This window comes from Sciurus vulgaris (assembly GCF_902686455.1).
Source record: "Sciurus vulgaris genome assembly, chromosome: 10".
NCBI classification, from domain to species: domain Eukaryota; kingdom Metazoa; phylum Chordata; class Mammalia; order Rodentia; family Sciuridae; genus Sciurus; species Sciurus vulgaris.
Genome location: NC_136470.1, coordinates 27,437,647 through 27,458,124, shown reverse-complemented (window position 1 = coordinate 27,458,124; position 20,478 = coordinate 27,437,647). Strand labels below are relative to the sequence as shown.

Sequence of the window (20,478 nt, the reverse complement as noted above, 5' to 3'; positions counted from 1 at the left end):
TTTGAAACATTTGCCATAGTCACCCCTGGCACAAATTATAGTATAAATTATTAATGAGAAAATTGGAAATATTAGTTAATAGAATAGATCCACATTAGGTTTCTTCAAATCTTAACAAACTTTTTCTAGTGTGGAAATGAAAGGTAAACTAATGTACTGCAGATTCTACTTACTGGGGAAATTTACGGAAAATTACAGGCACCAAGAATTAATTAAAGATTTTTGTTTAGTTTCACTTATGTTCCATTAGGGAGACAGAAACCATAAAACTGGCTAGAAACTTACTTTATTAAACAAATGCAGTTTCATTAAAATTTGATTTTTAACAGTTTACTTGACCTTATTTTCAACAATTGAAGTAGTTTACTTCACATTTAAATGAATCAACTATTATTTGTTCTTCATAAATATATATATGTATGTATTATACATATTGTTTATTTAAACAAATACATATTAGATATATGTGTATTTATATGTTGTGTAGAATTTTTAAGCAGAAAATAGACTATGTTAGCTTAAAATGAAAATCTTGAGGTATTGGACTACAGTTTTCAATTCTGCTTTCTTCTTTCTGCATATTCACGGTCTGGAAAGAAAACGGGCTCTCCTTAATGTTTTAGTTTCCAAATATTTTGCCAACTATGAATGAACTAGGTCAACAGAGGAAAATGTTCTTTCTATTGCTTATATTAATATTCTCCTGTTTGAAAAACTGGAGTAGCCCATCAATCATTTTGGTAATATTTGTAGCTTCTGACAGAGTTGGAATATGAGTTGTGAAACATCATCAGTAAGCATATGTTCTCCAAAATCTTAACCTCATTTCAAATTCGTTTAGTTACCTTTATGGCTAAGTAATTTCTGAATGGCTAGGAGTGCAAATAAGTTTGGTAAGAAACGAATTACAAGCAGAGGATATAAAATGATTTATTTTGTCTGAGGTCCTGGATTCAATACTCAGCACCACATATAAATAAATAAATAAAATAAAAGATCCATTGACAACTAAAAATAAATTAAAAAAAAATTTCTAAAGCACTTGTAATAGTGTCATAAATATTTTAATTTTAGACATTAGATTTTATGATGGTATATTTAATATTAATATTTAAAATAATATTGTATTTTAAAAGTAACATTTCACTAATGACCCCTATGATTTAAGAAATATTTCTAAATTTATAGATATCAAACAAATAATTGTTGGTATTTTGTATGTTCACCCATACACCAATCTATTGCCTCTAAAATATTTTTGGCATTTTATAAACAACAACAACACTGGGAAAGTGTAATCTGACTTTAAGAAACAGAACTGTGGCTGGACATGAATTTCATTGTTTAGGAATTATGTATTTTCAAACTCAAAAGTCAGTTCTATAATGACTTGAATTAATTCTCCTGGTAAAATACTTTATTGATATTTTTGATGTGGTGCAATGGTTTTGAATAATCTGAAAGGATGACTACTTTTATCATAGGAAAAATGGTTTCAACTGACAGATGGTAAGGTGAAACTTTTAAATCCTTTATACATCCCATTTTAATAAGGATGTTTTAGTTTTAATATGTTTTTTTTTTCAATTCTAGAATAAATGAAAAGTGTATGATTTGGATGTGTGTTAGCTCATGGAAGTTTTTAAGGATGACCTTATCTTTTTTCTTTTCTTTCAGAATGGCTTCGTAAAGGGATAACTCTGAAATAAGAGTAAGTCATACTTATTTGAATGACATATTATTTCAGTGTGAGACTATAACGTCTCATATGTCACTTGATGATTTATTTGATCTTTCTAATTGTGTACCCTGATATAGGGAATAGAATGTGAGTAGAACCCCTAGACTTCAAATCACATTTTCATGTAAAGTCAAAATATTTTTAACTCAACTTTCTTGGTTTAATAATTTTTGGATTTGGTAAGCTGCAGTGCAGCCCTATTTTTGAGAAAAGTCAAACAAAAGCATTTCCCTTCCAATTCAGTTTCCCTTTTCTTTCCCCTTACAGACTTTTCTCCCTTTTGGTGCAAATGTTTACAAATTCAGTGTTATTATAATAGTCATGTGTTTTGTTTCTCCTGTGGTGAAAATAATACTTATGCTGATTTAAACTTTTGTCAGAGTATCTACTTATTAAACCAAAGGAAATAGATGTGGTAACAGTTTTTTTCTTTTTCTGAGTTAGGTGACCTCCGTTAGATGTAATACACTCACATCTAATCTTTATACATTACCCTTCATTATTCTTTCTACACTAGAATTCCTAATATGTTTATTAATTATAAGATTTTTAATCAGCTGTATATTTTCTCCTGAAATTGCATCAGATGCAAAGTTGAAATATTGAACTTTTCTTATTATGAGAATAATTTAAAATGGGTGATTTGGCTAAACTATTAAGCAGTATTTTCATAAACTACCATTTTATTGAAGCAGATTTATGTCCTCTCCTGAAATTAAAATATACTTATTTTTGATAACATTTCTTATACAAAGACAGTTGATTCAATAGTACACTTAATATAGCCTCAAAAAATTAAAGAGAAAAGTGATGTTAAATTGAAAACAACTGGTGAATTCAGTGTGTGTGTGTGTGTGTGTGTGTGTGTGTATACAAAAATTATATGGGCATATAATAATATATCATTATATATTTTATAGATATGTAATTGTATATTATATAAAATATAATTAGAATTCATTTAAGTAAATTATATAAGCATATATAAATAAATTCTATAAGTATATATAGACATTTAAATACATGTAATTACATAGAATTATGGTAAATGTAATACTCTGTGAAACTCAAAACAGACACATACAAGGAGAAAGTTGTTAATCATTACCTCCTTCACTCCTACACTCCCTGAGGTGGCCAATGCCAGAGTGTGACATGTGCCCCTCCACCTCACTCACATGAGCTCCTTCAAGCTCAGAAAACACAGATATACATTTGGGCATCTCTTTTGTCAAAGAAGGCATGGTTTTGCTTATGTGCTTTGTTTTCATAGACAAACTATGAAACACATAGCTCTTAAGCTTATTTTTCATAGATATTCTTTCAGGTTCGTATACATTTTATTCTTTATTATGGCATGCTGACTTTTAATGAAAGAGCATAATTAACAACCATTATTGGTATATTTATTATCCTGTTACCTAATGTAGAGGTACCAATATCACTATGAACTGCAATTCTCAGTGATTTTTTTTTTTTAGTTCCAGATCTGAGGGCCACTTGAAAATGATTCTGATGCATGTGGTAAAGCAGGAAATAAAGATTTATGATGTGAATTGTAATTCAGCAGAGAATATTCTTTTACTGATCCGTGTGTGATTATGTGTTATCCATCTCTAAAATTATCTTTGATGCCTACTTCAGAATACATGCTGTTTTGCTGTAGCTTAATAGTTGTATTATTCAGAAAGCACATTTAATGGAAAAAATCACATTATAAAATCATGTGTATCAATAGGAAGGAATAGGTTAGGGTATAGATTTTGTAACCTTCCACCAATGTTTATGAAAGTATTTAGAGTTCTCCATTGATGAAGATTAGATATGAGAGAAAATAATAAAACTATGGACTTATGCAAATGAATAAATTTTAAGGAAAATAGACATGGTAAAATCATATTTAAGAATAAATAATATTGCTGAATGGAAACATTATCAATTTCCTTTAATGATATATGTTTCAAAAAACTATTATATAAAATACTTCTTAGTGTACTTCAAATATCTGATTTATTTATTTGTTCTATACATATACATTATTTTATGGTCTTGATATAATATTTATTATATAATTATATATTTCTTATATTATACTGATGTATCTACCATATGGATAGACTTTTTTCTTCAATTTTCCATGGGAAAATGATTTTTCTTTTATGAAATTTAAATTCTAGCACAATTTTAACAAATCTCAATTGAGCTTTTGAGATGCCTTTCAAAGTAAGTTTTTAAAAGTCTATGTGTGCATGGTATGTGTGTGTATGTCATGTGGTTAGCATTGAGCCTAGGTTCCATGTAAACAATGTGGATCAAGCATACTCAACTGAAGCATGAAGAGAAAGTTGGAAAGTTGATCAGAATGATCCAATTCAACCTATCAATATTTATTGAGCACTGTTTAAGCACCAGGTACTTTTCTGTGGGTTTAGGTTATATTAGCAAACACAAGTCCTGGCGAACATTCTAGGGGTCCTGGGGGCAAGGGCAGGGGAGGACCATATATTAAAACAAACAACAAACAAATTCAAAACATCAGACTACTTTTGATAGTATCAAATATTTTGTGAAGAAAGAAATGGATAAGAGTCTGGGGGAAAGTTTCCTTTATTTTAGGGTAGGAAATATATATATATATATATATATATATTTTTTTTTTTTTTTTTTTTTTTTTTTTTTTTTGAGTTGGTAGCATCTGAGAAGAGAACTAAAAGAAGGGAAAAGATATGCTGCTTTACAGTTATCTGGGAAAGAACTTCCCGGGTGGAGGAAAGGGCCAGGATCAAGTTTCCAAAGAGAGAGCAATGTGGCATATGTGAACAATACCAAAAAGAACAATATATTGGGGTAAAACCATGTTGGCTCTTGTTCATAATATCCAGAATATTGGCTTCTTCTTTTTTTTTTTTTTTTTTCCCACTCTCACCCCCCATTAAGTGTCATCATCCGCTTATCAGTGAGATCATTCCTCTTTTGGATTTTTGAGATTGGCTTATCTCACTTAACATGATATTCTCCAATTTCATCCATTTGCCTGCAAATGCCATAATTTTATTATTCTTTATAGCTGAGTAATATTCCATTGTATATATATACCCCAGTTTCTTTATCCATTCATCAATTGAAGGGCATCTAGGTTGGTTCCATAGTCTGGCTATTGTGAATTGAGCCGCTATGAACATTGATGTGGCTGTATCTCTGTAGTATGCTGATTTTAAGTCCTTTGGGTATAGGCCGAGGAGTGGGATAGCTGGGTCAAATGGTAGGTCCATTCCAAGTTTTCTAAGGAATCTCCACACTGCTTTCCAGAGTGGCTGCACTAATTTGCAGTCCCACCAGCAATGTATGAGTGTACCTTTTTCCCCACATCCTCTCCAACTCCTATTGTTGCTTGTGTTCTTGATAACTAATTGGGGTGAGATGGAATCTTAGTGTAGTTTTGATTTGCATTTCTCTTATTACTAAAGATGCTGAACATTTTTTCATATATCTGTTGATTGCTTGTACATCTTCTTCTGTGAAGTGTCTGTTCATTTCCTTAGCCCATTTGTTGATTGGGTTATTTGTATTCTTGGTGTAGAGTTTTTTGAGTTCTCTCTATATTCTGGAAATTAGTGCTCTATCTGAAGTATGAGAGGCAAAGATACTCTCCCACTCTATAGGCTCTCTCTTCGCATTGCTGATAGTTTCCTTTGCTGAGAGAAAGCTATTTAGTTTGAATCTATCCCGGTTATTGATTCTTGCTTTTATTTCTTGTGCTATGGGAGTCCTGTTAAGGAAGTCTGATCCTAAGCCAACAAGGTGAAAATTTGGACCTACTTTTTCTTCTATAAGATGCAGGGTCTCTGGTCTGATTTCAAGGTCCTTGATCCATTGTGAGTTGAGTTTCGTGCAGTGTGAGAGATAGGGGTTTAGTTTCATTCTGGCTTCTTCTTTAAAAGTCAAATGGGAAGCCATTGCAGGCTTTTGGTCAACATGTGAGTTGATTAACATTTTTAAGAGATCACTCTGCTTTATGAAGAAATAGCCTGGGAGAAAGGTGGGAAAATAGTTGAACACTTCTTGATGTCTTCTAAGAGTGAACTTGTGTGCTTTTAAACACAAAGGTGTAAATATAATGTTTGGTTCATGGTTTATTTAATCCTCACAGCAGAATATAAAATATGCACAGAATCTCTAAAACGATATTAGAATACAGTAAGTTCTACATAAATGTTGATTATTAACCTCTTTTCCTTTGTCATTTGCTTAATACAAAGTCATAAGTGATACTCTTAAGGAAAAGGATGGGCCCCTCAAATGTTTTACAACTATCCTTTCCTTGCTAAAGTTAAACAAAGTACAGAATTTTAGGGAGTACTATACCACATGGAATTGTTTAAGAATATACATATCATATAATGTTTTATCTGTTAAAAAATTGTTGCATAACTTATAATTAAAACCTAAATTTAAAAAATAACAGCTAAGATAAACCTCTATTTGAAAAACTTAAGCCCTAATCAAGTTTTTCTCCTCTGATTAATTTTGTCCTCAAATATGCATTTTCATTTTAAGTTTATTTTTCTAGCATTGGCTATCCTTAGATTGAAATGTATTCTGTGTACTATCATCTTTTTTTATATATTCTTATAATGCTCAGCCCTAATTGATACAGATGGTACACACACATAACATACATGTGTGTGTGTGTGTATTTATATATATATATATATATATATATATATATAAAACCCTGCATAACATTCCCTCAACTCTTTGAAATCCATGGGTTAACACATGAACAGAGGCATATTAAACTTTAAAGTAGTATAAATATGTATGATTATTTCAAAAAATATGAAGATTTTGCAAAAAATATTGTTGACTGCACAAATACACCTATAAAATAATTTTATTACTGAAAATTGCAATCAATCAGTCATTGAATGTTAGTTAGGAAGTATAAAGAAGATTAGAAAATAGTTTTTATGAACTCTTACACAATTACTTGCTTCTTTAGTTTCCTGAGGACTGCTTTCTTTGAAAAGGTTCACATGGTACAGAAATTGGTAGTGTTTTGGTTATTATTATTATTTGGTTTGTATGTATGGGTATGATGTTTTGGTTTTCTGGTTTTTCTTTTTTTTTTTTTTTGGTAGAGTGATGAATAATGTCAAATACCAATTATATTTTAAAATATACATCTTTGTAACAAAAATAAATAATTATTAAGTCAGATGGAGAAAAATTCATACAGATGAAGCATTCCAATTTTCTATGTTATGGCTGGCAATTAAATTTATATATTTAGAAATTTTTGCATCTTCACCAATCTAGTACATAACAAACTATGTAATTTCAACATATATCCCATTTTATTTATTAAATTAGAATAAAGCCATAGAAAATACATTTAAAATCATAAAAGGTATTAGTAATGTTCTTCACTATAAATGACCATGTGTATTTGTGTTTTAGTAAAATTTCTCATTAATGATAAATGAATCTATATTTGGGGTCAAATGTGAAATAATCTAATACTGAAATTAGGGCTGGTCTCAGGTAAATTACATATAATCAACTGATAAAAGTTAATGCTGAAGTAAAATTGGATTTTAAATGTAAAATCTTTGCTGGGAAAGTTAGCTTGACACATGTCAAACAATATATATGTGTCAATATTTAATATATATTCATTCATTTATCTTTTGTGGAGTGATCTTGAAATTAAATAACTGTCTCATAGAAAATTAATGTCTCAATGTCCAGACAGAATTAATATCTGACACACAAATTGTAAATTGAGACCTCTTTGCCCTTGGCTTGGTGCTGAAGCACCTACTGGAAGATGTCCCCAAGAGCTGTTTGGTCATTCGTCCTGGGGCATACATGGCTCAGCTGAAGTCTGGAAGCTGCTGGACTGTGCGAGCTGACATTGTGGTTTTCTTTCTTATAGTATAAATGACCATTGTTTAACCTATAACTCTGACCCTGGTCACCTGTACAACTCCAGGGAAAAAAGTGGGACCATTGGTGGGGGAGGTAGATGCAGAGAAAAGGATATAAACTAGTGGTACAAGACAGTGTACCCGCTCCGTGGCAAGCACTTGAAGCTGTGGGCTCCCCTCTTGTGCTTCAGTAAACCTAGCTTAAATATAAATATTCTCAAGCTATCTGGACACCAAGTGCAAACCAGCTACATAATTCTGGATGACCAAAGAAGTGAAATTAAAAGGAAACATAAATATTCCGATCATTGCTAAATTAGTCAAGAGACTCGGACTTCAAGTTGTACCTTTCCAAGTATGAATTGACTAGTCTTACTGGTTTTGGGTAGGCGTGGGTTGCTGTAGAACTCAACTCACTCCCCAGCAAGATGCAGCTCCACTCTACTAGGAAAGAGTGTTAAAAAAAAAAAAAAAAAAAAAAAAAAAAAGAGTGTTGAGTAGTGCTATGAGAGTGTGTGCAGGGACCAGGTCCTTCTGAAAACTGCCTGATGCCAAGCAGGAAACATAAGTACGAAAATTTAGAGCAAGCAATTGTATCAATATTTGACTCAGTTACTCTGTGTCTGTTGACTCAAGTAATATAGATGATTTGATGTTTTTAAATTTATATTTTCTAGCTTTTTTATTGTAAATTTAAAAGTATCAATTCATGGCAATTTGCCACAGTTAGTTTGAGAAGCACTGGTCTAGCACTTTTGAAGTTTTTAACATAGGTCATTGTAGGTCAATTCTGATCAATATTAAAATTTATTTTTAATACCTCGAAATATTAAAACAATGAGATTGCATAATTATATAGCCAAAGGAACTTGTATTTTAATTATAAGCTTCTTCCTCTTCCTTTCCTTAAGATAATTATTAAATATTTATTGTTAAATATTTCTGTATGTAAAAAGTAGTATTCTATAAATAGAATGTCAATAGAACTTCATTTATATATGCTAAATCCTATCATCATTTTATTATAATCTCATTCTATTTGGTGTTATTGCATAACTTCTATAGAGTATTTGCATATGATGTTCTAAAATATATATTAGGAAAAAAATTTAAAATATGAATTTATCAACCTGAGATGTGATTTTTTTTCATGAAAATCTTGAACATCTGCATTAAGAAATTTTAAATGAATGGTCTTATATAGAGAAAGAAAAGAAAGCTCTCCTTAAAACCTGCAGTAGTGAAAGTATTTAGTTAATTATGCTGAAAAAGTATCTTATTTTAATGAACACCTATTTCCAAACTTGCCAGTAAAAATTATTCCTAAAATCTGATTCTTATAGCTACAAGTAAGAGATAGGCAAACAAGACTGCTTTTAATCTTGAAAACCATGAAGAACAAAATTTAAACATAGATGTCAATAGAGAAAACTCTTCTCTAATTTGTCACTAAGTCACTGCTGCCTGTATTAAAACCAGCAGTTCCTGAAACCCTCGCCCTCAAAGAGTCATTGTTTGAGATGCCTGTGGCAAGCTAGCACTTGCTTTGTATTATTAAATTGCCGTTACTGCCATCTAGTGGCAAGAAACAATCCATGTCACTATGTTAGGGACTGTTATCTAAGGTCCTAAAGTTCTGAATAGAGAGCCACAGTTGGTGCCTATCTGTATCACAGAATAAAATATACTATCTCATGGAGATGGAATAATAATAGACATCTATTTAGTGCATGAATTACAAATAAGATTATCTCACAGAACAGACTGAGAGTACTTGAATCACAGCGCTCTTATTACTTGTACAATTATTTTCTCTTCAATTATTTGAATGTAAGTTGTTTTGCATATGCTCATTAAATCTCAAAATCTAAAATAGATCAATTTTCCTCCAAAGTTAAAGTACATACAAAACACTGTAACATGGGAATCTTGTCAAAAATGCGGATTCAGATTCAGTATGCCTGGAATAGAGCTTGGGATTCTGTGTGTTTGAGAGCTCTTAGATGATGCTATGATGCTATTTATGATCAGGTCATACTTTGAGTGGCAATAGCCCTTTAATATGTTGTCAAAAAAAAGGAGTCTAGAAATGAAGCAAATTCTTATAGAGTACACTCAGTGTGTATTATTATTAAAATGTAATAAGTAGCTCGTTCAATGACTTTTAGAGTACAATTGTCTTTATTTATTTATTTATTTTTGCTTACTATGTGAGTAACTTTGGGCAGGACATTAAACAGCTCAGAACTTCAGTTTCATCACTGTAAAGTACAGTCATAGCAACTTTTCGTGGTTCTTAAGAGGAGGAGTATTTGAGCTAAATATCTCAGGATGATCCTTATGAAATTGCTCTCTTTAGATTAAAAACAAGCATCCCCAATTTTAAATAGTTAAAGCTGAATGTGTAGGGGCTGGAGTTGTGGTTCAGTGGTAGGGCACTTGTTTGGCATATGTGAGGTCTTAGGTTTGATCCTCAGCACTTCATATAAATAAATAAATAAATAAAATAAAAGATCCAGTGACAATTAAAAAAATATTTTTACAAAACTGAATGTGTAAATTATTTAGTAGAATATGTAGCACCCAGAATTCAACAAATGTTAGCATCACCAACAAGTTCATGGAGTAAATTTGGGGGTCCAAATGAACATACACTCTAGAAAGTTGCCTTCAATGAAGAGAGAATGTTGACATTTCCATAAGAGCAATATGACATATGAATTCATGAAAGGTGTTACCTTGAAGTTTCAATGAAGGATAAAGTAAATAAGAAGTCTGTGAATTATTCTGTAATAAAATTCAGTTGAGTGTGGGAAACAAAGAATGATATTAAAGAAATGTGGGGGTTATTTACTTTTGCCTTTTTGTATTACCTGGAACCAGGCCTGGAATGGAAGGAAAATACATCAAATTCAGCATCAAATTCACATCATGCAGCAGCACATATAAACTATGAGGACATAAAAGGGCAAGGACTCCAGATAAATATAATAATGTTTTAAGCCTGTTGTGAAGAAAATAGGCTATGAAAATATCCATTGCTTTCTAAATTATTAGAGCAAATCATATTTTATATATTTGAATCCTGTCATGTAATTCTTCTCCTGTAAATATTTTTACATGATTTATGATCTAAGTTACATTCCTTAGTGGCATGCTGAATCGTAAAAATGTGTGAAATATTATTCATATTCAAAAAGTTTTGCTTCAAAATAGAAAAGTTTTGAGAACTATGGTTGGATGAAAGAGCTGCCACTTAGATGCTGCTTTTGGGAGAAATTAGTCACTTGTTGATGGTTCCTAATTCTGATCCTCTTAATCTAAGCTTTGCCTGAATTGTAGTAACTTTTTAATCTTTATTGTTTGTGAACTGCAAAGAATCATGCAGCCTATTAAGGTTAACATCAGTGTTAACTTTCTGATTTTGATAATTGTGTTGTGGTTACTTTTCCTTGCATTGGGGTTGGAATTTTCTTGTTCGTTAAAACGTATACTGAAGTATTAGAGGGTGATAGGTTATCTTTTTAGAATCATTCATTAAACAATTTGCCCGTGTTAAAAAAAAAATCTAAAATCTTGCATTACACATTAGAATTAGAGTTGATGTTATTAGCTGAAATTGATGCTGCTGGCTATTTATGCATGCTATCCATTCAGGAATAGCATATTTGATTCTCTTTCTGAAAATTGCTCTTTTCTCTAAAATTTGAAATCTTTTCCAACTTTCAATGTATATGAAAGATAAGTTATAAATTTGTTTCATAATGAAAGTAATTTTTATAACCATGTAGTTCAAATACTAACTAAGCTTCTAAGTTGCAAACATGGTGGAGGGAAGACTGACATATGCCAGTGCAATCCATTTAGTGGGAGCAGCATAATATAGTTAGGGAATGAAGTTTTTAAACTTCATTTATTAGAGGATGGAGTTCAAGCTGGTGTTATTAAAGGGGTCAAAGAAGGAATTACTGAATCCTGTTCCTAGACGATGCAATTTCATTTTCCTGTTATAGCAACAAAAGGCTAGCATTCAGGGTATCTATGCATAAAATAATTTAAGATAGGATACTTGTACATCTGTGCTTATAGCAGCATTATTCATAATGGCCAAAATATGAAAGTAACCCAAATGTTCTTTGGGAAAAACCAGTTCATAACACTGGGATATTCTTCAGCCTTGAGGAAGGAATGACATTCTAATACGTGCTACAGCAAGGATGATCATTGACATGATGACAAGTAAAATTTGCCCAAAACAGAGAGATAGATACTTTAGGATTCCAATTATATGAGGATCTGAAAATAGCCAAAAATGAGAAATGCTATTTTTATGTGTGTTTGTATTACAATAAAAAACAATTTCTAAAAAAAGCTAACAAGCTGGGCTCAGTGGCCTATGCCTGTAATCCCAGTGGTTCAAGAGGCTGAGGCAGGAGAATGGCATGTTCAAAGCCAACCTCAGCAATTTAGTAAGTTCCTGTCTCAAATAAATAAATAAATAAATAAATAAATAAATAAATAAAAGCTAGGGATGTGACTCAGTGGTTAAGCATCTTGGGGATGTGACTCAATGGTTAATCACCTGTGAGTTCAATCCCTGATACCAAAAAAAAAAAAAAAAAAGTTAACAACATCCTCGGCATCATGCAACATACAGGTGGTTCTTTGTAACCCTATAAACCATATAATTAATTACACAAAAATAGCCTACTCTCATGCTTGCACACCTAAATTTGAATGAAAATTTATGTTTGCCATATCTTAAAAACAATAATGACAGTGTCGTGCTGAAGACGCTTCTAGCTCTACCTTCAAAGTTCAAGAGTCTTCAACTTTGATGATACAATATGAGTTAAATATAATCAGAAAAATAATATGAAAAGTGAGGCAAAAGAGCAACTGTACTTTGTGTTTCAGGCAAAGTTAATTAGCACTCAACATCTATCTTAGTCTGTTTGGGTTTCTATATAAAATGCCATAAACCAGGCAGCTTATAAACAAGAGAAATTTATTGCTTGCTTTGCTGAAAGCTGCAAAGTCCAGATTGAGTGCCTGGTGAGGGCTGTTTTCCTGGATCATAGGTGGTGTTTTTTTGCTGTGTCCTACCTCACATGGTAGAAGGGTACTAATCTCATTGATTAGGTGCAACACTTATGACCTAATTGCCTGCCATAGACTCCCACCTCCCAATACCATTACTTCCCAGAGGGGAATAGAATTTAACATATTAATTTGGAAGAGGGGAACATAATCCTTAGTAATGTCTTTGCTTCCTCTTCATGACTCTGGTCATTTTGAGAAATACTGGAGAACTTAAGGCATCAATCATCATTTCAGACACATAGTAAGTTCTCAATAATGGGTGGTGATTCTTGTTCTTTCTGGTGGCATTGTTGCTTGAATTTTCAAGATGTAGAGAGAGAAATTTAACAAGAATTTCAACTAGAGGCTGTACTATAAATATATGAAATATGCAATCACAAAAATGAGCTTTGGGACCCAAATACAAATGTGTTAAAATAATTTAGACACAAGTCTAATTCTAGATGACCATGTCTTCACTTTCCTTTATTACTATCAGAGAAATAGGATTAATAATAATATCACCAATTATTTACTATATACGCATTTTTAGTTTAATAAACATTTTCATATTTGACTTTGTTTCATCTTTTTATCAACCCCTCCAAAATATCAGTGACAAAATGCAATTTAAAAAATTCCCAACTAAAGCAGAGACTGTTACCAACAAAGTTACAATGCTAAAAGTGATGCAGGGAGGGTTGAACACTGAGTCTTTTAACTCTAAACCACTATTAATGAATGCTCTGCTGCATATTATGGAGTAGTTATAGACCAAGTATTGACTACCTGCATTTTCTTCATATTGTGTTTTTAGTGTAGGAACTTATTCAAGAGAAAAAAATGGTGGCACAGAATACATTAAGCTACACGTAATAGTAAGATAAAAATTCTTGGATGTAAGTGTTTAAACCTATTTAATGTCATACTTCTTTCAGAAGCCTCAGTTTAGACATTTCTAAGAGGCAGATTCTCTTAAATTTCTGTGGATTAGATAATATGAGTCTTAATCCCTAAATCCAAGAGTATGAGTAAGGAAGCTGGGAGGAAGAGGTGAATTGCAAACCTCTTACAATAACACCACAGAGAGACATAACCAAGCTAATATAATTTTTGAGCGTGTGTGGTTTTACCATGCTAGGCAAGTGCTCTACTTCTGAGCTACTTCCTCCACCCACATAATTTTGAATATCCCACTTACAATTTTTTTTTGCATGGACATTTTCCTCACATATATTTTTTCAGGCAATACACTCATTGCCTGCCTTCCTGTTCTAGATCATCTAAACTGTGGGACAGTCTCTTTTGTTTTTGTCCACCAGATTTTCTTCATTAAAACCAAGGCAGATTTCACCATCAATAGCTCCTTCTAAAATTATTCATGTTTGGTCAGTGCTCTGGGCTGAAACTCCACCCATCAGCATGACTTCACTTTAGAAAACAAACTGGTTTGATTTTATATGGGAACATGTATAACTGGATTGCTGTGCTAACATGCTAGTAAGAAATGGTTTAAAGAGCACATTTATTGTAGAAAGTTTATTATATTTTGTTTTCATACTTCTTTATGGGGTTAGAAAAATTTTTTTTTTTGCATTATTGGAGCATAGACAACATGTCATTTGTTTTGTTAATTGCTACATGCCACCTGAAAGTTTATTTTTCCTCTAAAGGAAATGGCAACTTTGTTCTTTAAAAAGACTGTAAAAACAAAATGACTTAGCTTGTTTTTAAGAGTATTCTGTCTTCTGGATAGACTGTGTAAAACTCTGCATGTGTACAGTAAAACTTGTTAACAACTCATGCAAAAGCTAGTTGCCTAAGAAAGATGTAAAATTGACTAAAAATTGAACAAATATTGTCCTTTAAAGTTAGAATACATTTAAAGCATTCATTTAAATCACCAATGATTTACATAGCTGATGCCAAAATGGTATAATAAAAGATTAGACTAAGAAATAAACTTTAGGTAAGATCTTAAGAAATAAAACATGAAAATGAAATTTAGTTTTTCAGATTACTGATACAAACTACTGCCAGATGTTGTTAATAATGTGGTGCTGGAGACAATAAAAAAGGATTAATAAAAATGTTGTCACTCAACAGATTTTTAAATACAACAACAGTTGTATAAATAATAAACATTTATTGTGAAACATGGAGAAGGCAGATAAATAAGAAATTATTCATAATCTCTGATTTGAATATAAATGATACATATTTTGATATAGAACATATATTTTTCTATACATGTACACATTTTTGCATGCATCCATTGGTCTGTATTGTACACATTGTTTTTTAACCAGCATTTTAACATAAATATTGAAAATAACTTTTCATCTCGTAATAACTTTTGAGAATTGGAAGTATCGGTAAAAAAATAAAAATAAAAAGCAATATCTTTCTTAAAGAGGATCTTAGTTTCTCCAAGCTTTTTTTTTTTTTTTTTTTTAAACTACCTCCTTGGAAATTATGGATATAACATTCCAACATAATGGTGTTTTCCCAGGAACTCCACACAAGTTCCTAGCATACAATCTAGATGCCTGCGCAGATAATCTTTGAGCATGGCATGTGCATATAATCCTTGAGGCCTCTAGCATTTCTAGAACAAGTATGGGAAGATAAAATTGTCTGTACTGGGAAACTGAGACCAAGCTGAGGAGTAGAGTGTAGAAGTGTACAGGAATAGACCAGGCTCACAAGCATGTAAATGAGGTTGGAAATAGTGCACTATAGGGAGTATGGGTTCAGGCAAAGATATCAAAAACTGAAGTATGAATTGTCAGAGTGAGCACATATCCATAAACTGTAGTGTAACAAAGATCAGACTCTTAGACTATGAAATGGATATGAGTAACAATAATACATTTTAAAAGTCCTTGACATATATTAATTCTACTAATATCTATTGAACATAGACTAGTTTTATACACCACCCCTAGCTTCAAACAGTTTATTATCCACACAGTGTAGTGAAACAGGGTTGTCAAGTGGTATAATAAAAGGCAGTGTATAATTCATGTGATGTAAGAGCAAGGGCTATAGTCAATTTATTTAGGAAAGGTTACTTAAGACTTTCATGATATAGAAATTTATGATGATGATAATAGCAGCTAATATTGACAAGCATTTTATACACATTATTTTTATCCTCACAACAAATCATGAGGTAAAGTTTATTATCAGGAACATAGTGTGTATGGCGGTTATAGTCTTGGAGCCAGACTGTCTGGGTTTGAATGTCAGCCACTTATTAGTGTGACTTTTGGAAATTTATTAAACTCTCTGCTTTTCCATTTTCTCTTCTATAGAAAAAATATAAAGGTAGTATCCATTTCATAGAATTGTTGTAATGACTAAATGCGTTAATTACTATAAAGTACCTGGAACTATCTGTACCAGTGTAATTCGTGTGTGTGTGTGTGTGTGTGTGTGTGTGTGTGTGTATGTGTGTGTGTGTTTGTGTGTGTGTGTGTTTTGAAGAAATTAAAGTCTGGACTTTTTTAGTAATATACCTAAATTATACAGTAAATGGTAGCATCAGGGGTATCTCTACCATTTCCTGAATATGAGTTTTTAATTTAGGTACTTTGATGGAAAGGAGTGAGTCAAAGATAGTTAAGATTTTAATTATGGATGACTAGTCATTTATGAAATAGGAAGCAACTATGAAAGGGTTTTGTGTTGTTGTTGTTATTGTTGCTGTAGTTGTTGGAATGGTTAAAGTTTTAATGATAGGGTTTGAATTGGAACTGTTGATGAGGCATTCAGAATGAAAGGTGATACTTGTTAGAAATCCTGGCCCAGAACTCTGGAGAGAGTTGGAGTTGAGATTAGGGTGACATCTACGTGAAGTTAACAGTTGATATCAGGAGATTAGGTGAGATTGGCAAGGAGATAATATTTTAAAAAGCAAAACATGGAAAAAGAAGGCCAAGGTGAGAAGTGATTGTTTTATGCATCATGGGGGAAGAGAAGTCACCAAAGGATTCAGAAATAGAAATGATAACCAGTCCTACTGGAGACAGTGATATCATAGTACAGAAGCCCAAGAACATCATTAAGAATTGGGTAGAAACTCTCAGCAATGTGGGAAGAGAGGAAAGACTTTTTCATTTTTGATGATAAAATTTCTCATGAGGAACAGGCCTCAGGGAGTATGAAGAGTCTCAGTTTGGAGGGATCCTGATGGGAGAAGTACTGTTTTTAATGCACTAAAATATGGCCTGGTTCCACCTGATTTTGGTCTGTCCCAGCTCTGTAATTGATTTCTGTAAGATTATTTTAAGCCACTTCAGAGTTATCCTGGAATTGAATGTGAGGGTCAATTTCATCATGTTTATAAGTTAGAAAAATGCTGTCCTGGGGCCACTTAAATTTCCATTCTTTCTGACTATACTCCCTTCAAAATACCTGAGACCTGGATGGAACCAAAGGAACAGAAACAGAGAGCTTTAGAACAAACATGTTTACAATACTAGCCATTTGTGACTATCAAATTTAAATAGAGTCAAGTTAAATAAAACTTAAAATTCAGTTTCTCAGCTGTACTGTCCACATTTTAAATGTTCAATAGTCCCTTGAGACTTTTGACTATCTCGTTGGGGGTGAAGAAGTGTGGAATAGTCCCATTACCCCAGAGTTAATTTAACTAGCATTAATCTTAAGAATTCTATAATTTTTAAACAATATGAAGTAAAGAAGACTAGATTTACATGTTGAGAAGTTTTCAGCCTAAATAGATAGCAATAATAAGCAATAACCAATAATAACAGAATCTTTCCTTCACGTTCATTTTTAATGGTTCTACACATTTATCGTTATTTCATCCATAAAAGATGAATTGTTATCTCACCCATTTTATGCATAAAATTTGATCTTTTAAAAATCTTTTTGTTTCTTGTCATAGCCACAAGATGATCACCTACCAATAGTTTGTGCAGTTTATCAATGTGATTTTATTTAAAGGCTAATTCAGGAGTAAATGGCCAAAGAAATATGGGAATTTTTGTCTGAGTGATTAACTGAACAATTTCAAATTTGGATTATGTAATTATTATTTTTTATTCTATTTGAAAATGAAAGAAAAATTGTCTTACATAGATATTAACTGGAGTTGTAATAAAATAAATATACTTTTTTCTATTTGATAAATATTGATGTGCACTGAGGAGGAATAAATCAGCTTGTCAAATGACTTGTATAAATTATTTTGATAAATACTATGAAGGGGTATCTCTTTGTAACTACTGTGATGCTTATGGTTAGTATTGTCTTGAAGGCAAACCCACCTGAATATTAGTGGTGCTTAGTTTTTCAGATATACAACATACCTCCCAAATGTTATTGACATGTTTTTTGAAGGCTCCCATAAATTTTGGTAGTTTATTTTCTGTTCAATATGAAGCCAAACAATGTTTATGTGTGCATTTTTAGGAATCTGAAAATTATATAGTATTAAGGCAGATTTTGCTTAGATGGGGATTTCCTTCCAAAGAAAGAGAAGGACTTCAATGTGTTTGTGTTGTACAGTTGTTGGGTTTTTAATCTAAATATTTCTGAGGTTGTTCTACCAATAATTCCTTTTATTTCCTGATTTTGTTTAATAATGACACTGAGGAATATGAGTTTCCCAGAAATGTTGACTTTCAGTCTCACATGGAAAACCTGGGAAATTGAGTTTTCTTTTAGTATTTACACTGACATTAAATATATAGCAAATTCTCTTTGGGAAATCAGTTTATAATAAGTGTAGCTAAATTGTGCTCCTAGAAGTTAACAGTGATGGTAAAATGCAATTTATGCATTGCTCTTTCTTTTAAATTTTGTAACATAAAATTATAAAGAATATTTTAATAAATTTAATTCTACTTTTGACTAGGAAAAAAATCTGCTATGAGTATTTTATGGGCCTTAGCTAATGAGTAATGGAACTCAAAATAAGATAGTTAAATGACAGTTGAAGATTGTCTGTAATAGGGGAGAATAAGCTACAATTTTGGAGAGATTCAGCAAAATCTGTGGCACAGAAATAAACTACAGACTTGTTGAAAGTTCTTTTCTAAGAAGCTCTTCATTTTTATTTCTGAGGCTGCAGGGCTAATTTGTCAGGTACTTCTGTATGACCAGTGCTTAGAAGAATACATCAGTGTTGAAGTACATTTCCTGAAGTCGTCATTAGAAGTCTTACCACATAGACCAGGATGGTATGTTGAGTTAAATGAGGTTTGAACTCAGGGGCCTGAGACTCAAGGCAAATTTTAGTCTTCAAGGTAGGAAATGAATTAGCTGTTTAGGTAGTTTGAAAATTTCATTTCAAGTTGCATTTTAAAGTAAACAATTCCATTATATTATATTATCTTGAACTTGTGGATCATTCAAACTATTAGCATCTTGGTCTTTTCAGTTTTCTTAGTTGTATGTTTTCTCAAAACAGGAAATAGTTATGCTATAGAGTTGAGATTGTTTATTCATCTTTCCTCAGCTATCATGATTATATGATTGATTTACTTCATCAAGACTCCTCAGGTTACATTGCCTCCATTAGTGTTTTCTCATTCTGCCTTTAATACCAGACATTTTAGTTTATTATTGTTTAATACTTAGTCTCTGCTTTAGAATCACATTGAGTATGTTTCAAAGAATGTTTGCATTCTCTAAGAAAAATTTTAAACATTTTTCTGAATGGAAAATTCCAGAAATAAACAATTTTTAAGTTTTAAATTGTGCGCCATTCTGAGTAGTGTGATGAAATCTCCTGCTGTCTTGCTGTATTCCCTTAGGAGGAGTTATCTCTTTTTAGAGTGTATCCAAGCTGCATATGCTACCCGCCTGCTAGTTATTTAGTAGACATTTTGATGATGAGATTGACTTTTACAGTCTTTGTGTTCATGTAGCTCTTATTCTGTTGTTCCCAAAAGAGTAATGACACTAACAATTTGAGCATGTCAAATAGAAGCAGTAAGCTGATTCCTTTAAATGAAAGTTAAAAGTGCTCAACTTTAATAAGGAAAGAAACACCATATGCTGAGTTTGCAAAGATCTGTGGTAAGAATGAATAGGAAAACCCCCAGTGTATATGGGGTTCAGTCTTATCCTTGGTTTCAAACATGCACTGGGGGTCTTGGGGATATATCACCATTGATAAAGAAGTACATTGTAACTCATTTTCTCCTAGTCTCATTTTTCTCAACTAAAAATAGGAGATATCTATATTGACAGACTGCTAGAAGTCTCAAAAAAGATATGCTAGAAAAACTATCCCCATATGTGGTGGAGTAGAATCCTAATAAATGCCAGCTGCCTTCTCTTCTTTTTCCAAATTGTAGTTATCTTGTAGCGCCATGCTGATTTTTAATACAAATGGACAGCAAATTCTAGCTATCATCCAATTTATCCATTATCATTCAATCAGTCTTCATATAGTTCATAACAGCTTAGACTTGAAAAGGGCCATAAAATAGTATTTAGTCAATACTTTCACTTAAAGACGTGGAGTCTTCCATTTATGTTTATTTCCATTACTAAAAACTCTTTACTTCACAATGCAAGCCAAAATAATTTTTAGAAATTAATATTGTTGGCCTGAAGTCAATTCCCCTAAACGGATATATTACTGTACCTTAAATCTTCGCATGTGAAGACTTCCCCACTTCTTTTAATTGTGCTTTGTTGGGTATTCTTTTCAGATCCTTCACAACCCTCCTAAGTTTTATTTCA

General features: G+C 32.0%; 1 protein-coding gene across 8 annotated transcripts in view; it reads left to right on the top strand.

Annotated features, from left to right (window-relative positions):
* LOC306638119 (uncharacterized protein) overlaps window positions 1–20,478 on the top strand; it is a 734,580-nt gene that overhangs the window by 312,112 nt on the left and 401,990 nt on the right. For all 8 annotated transcript variants that reach the window (XR_013757357.1, XR_013757358.1, XR_013757359.1 and 5 more), the window contains one exon: window positions 1,678–1,711. Coding sequence is in view for 1 of the 8 variants with exons in the window: in XM_079101234.1 (XP_078957360.1) it covers window positions 1,678–1,709 (32 nt within the window). In the remaining 7 variants the exon portion in view is untranslated. The remainder of the gene's footprint in view (window positions 1–1,677; window positions 1,712–20,478) is intronic.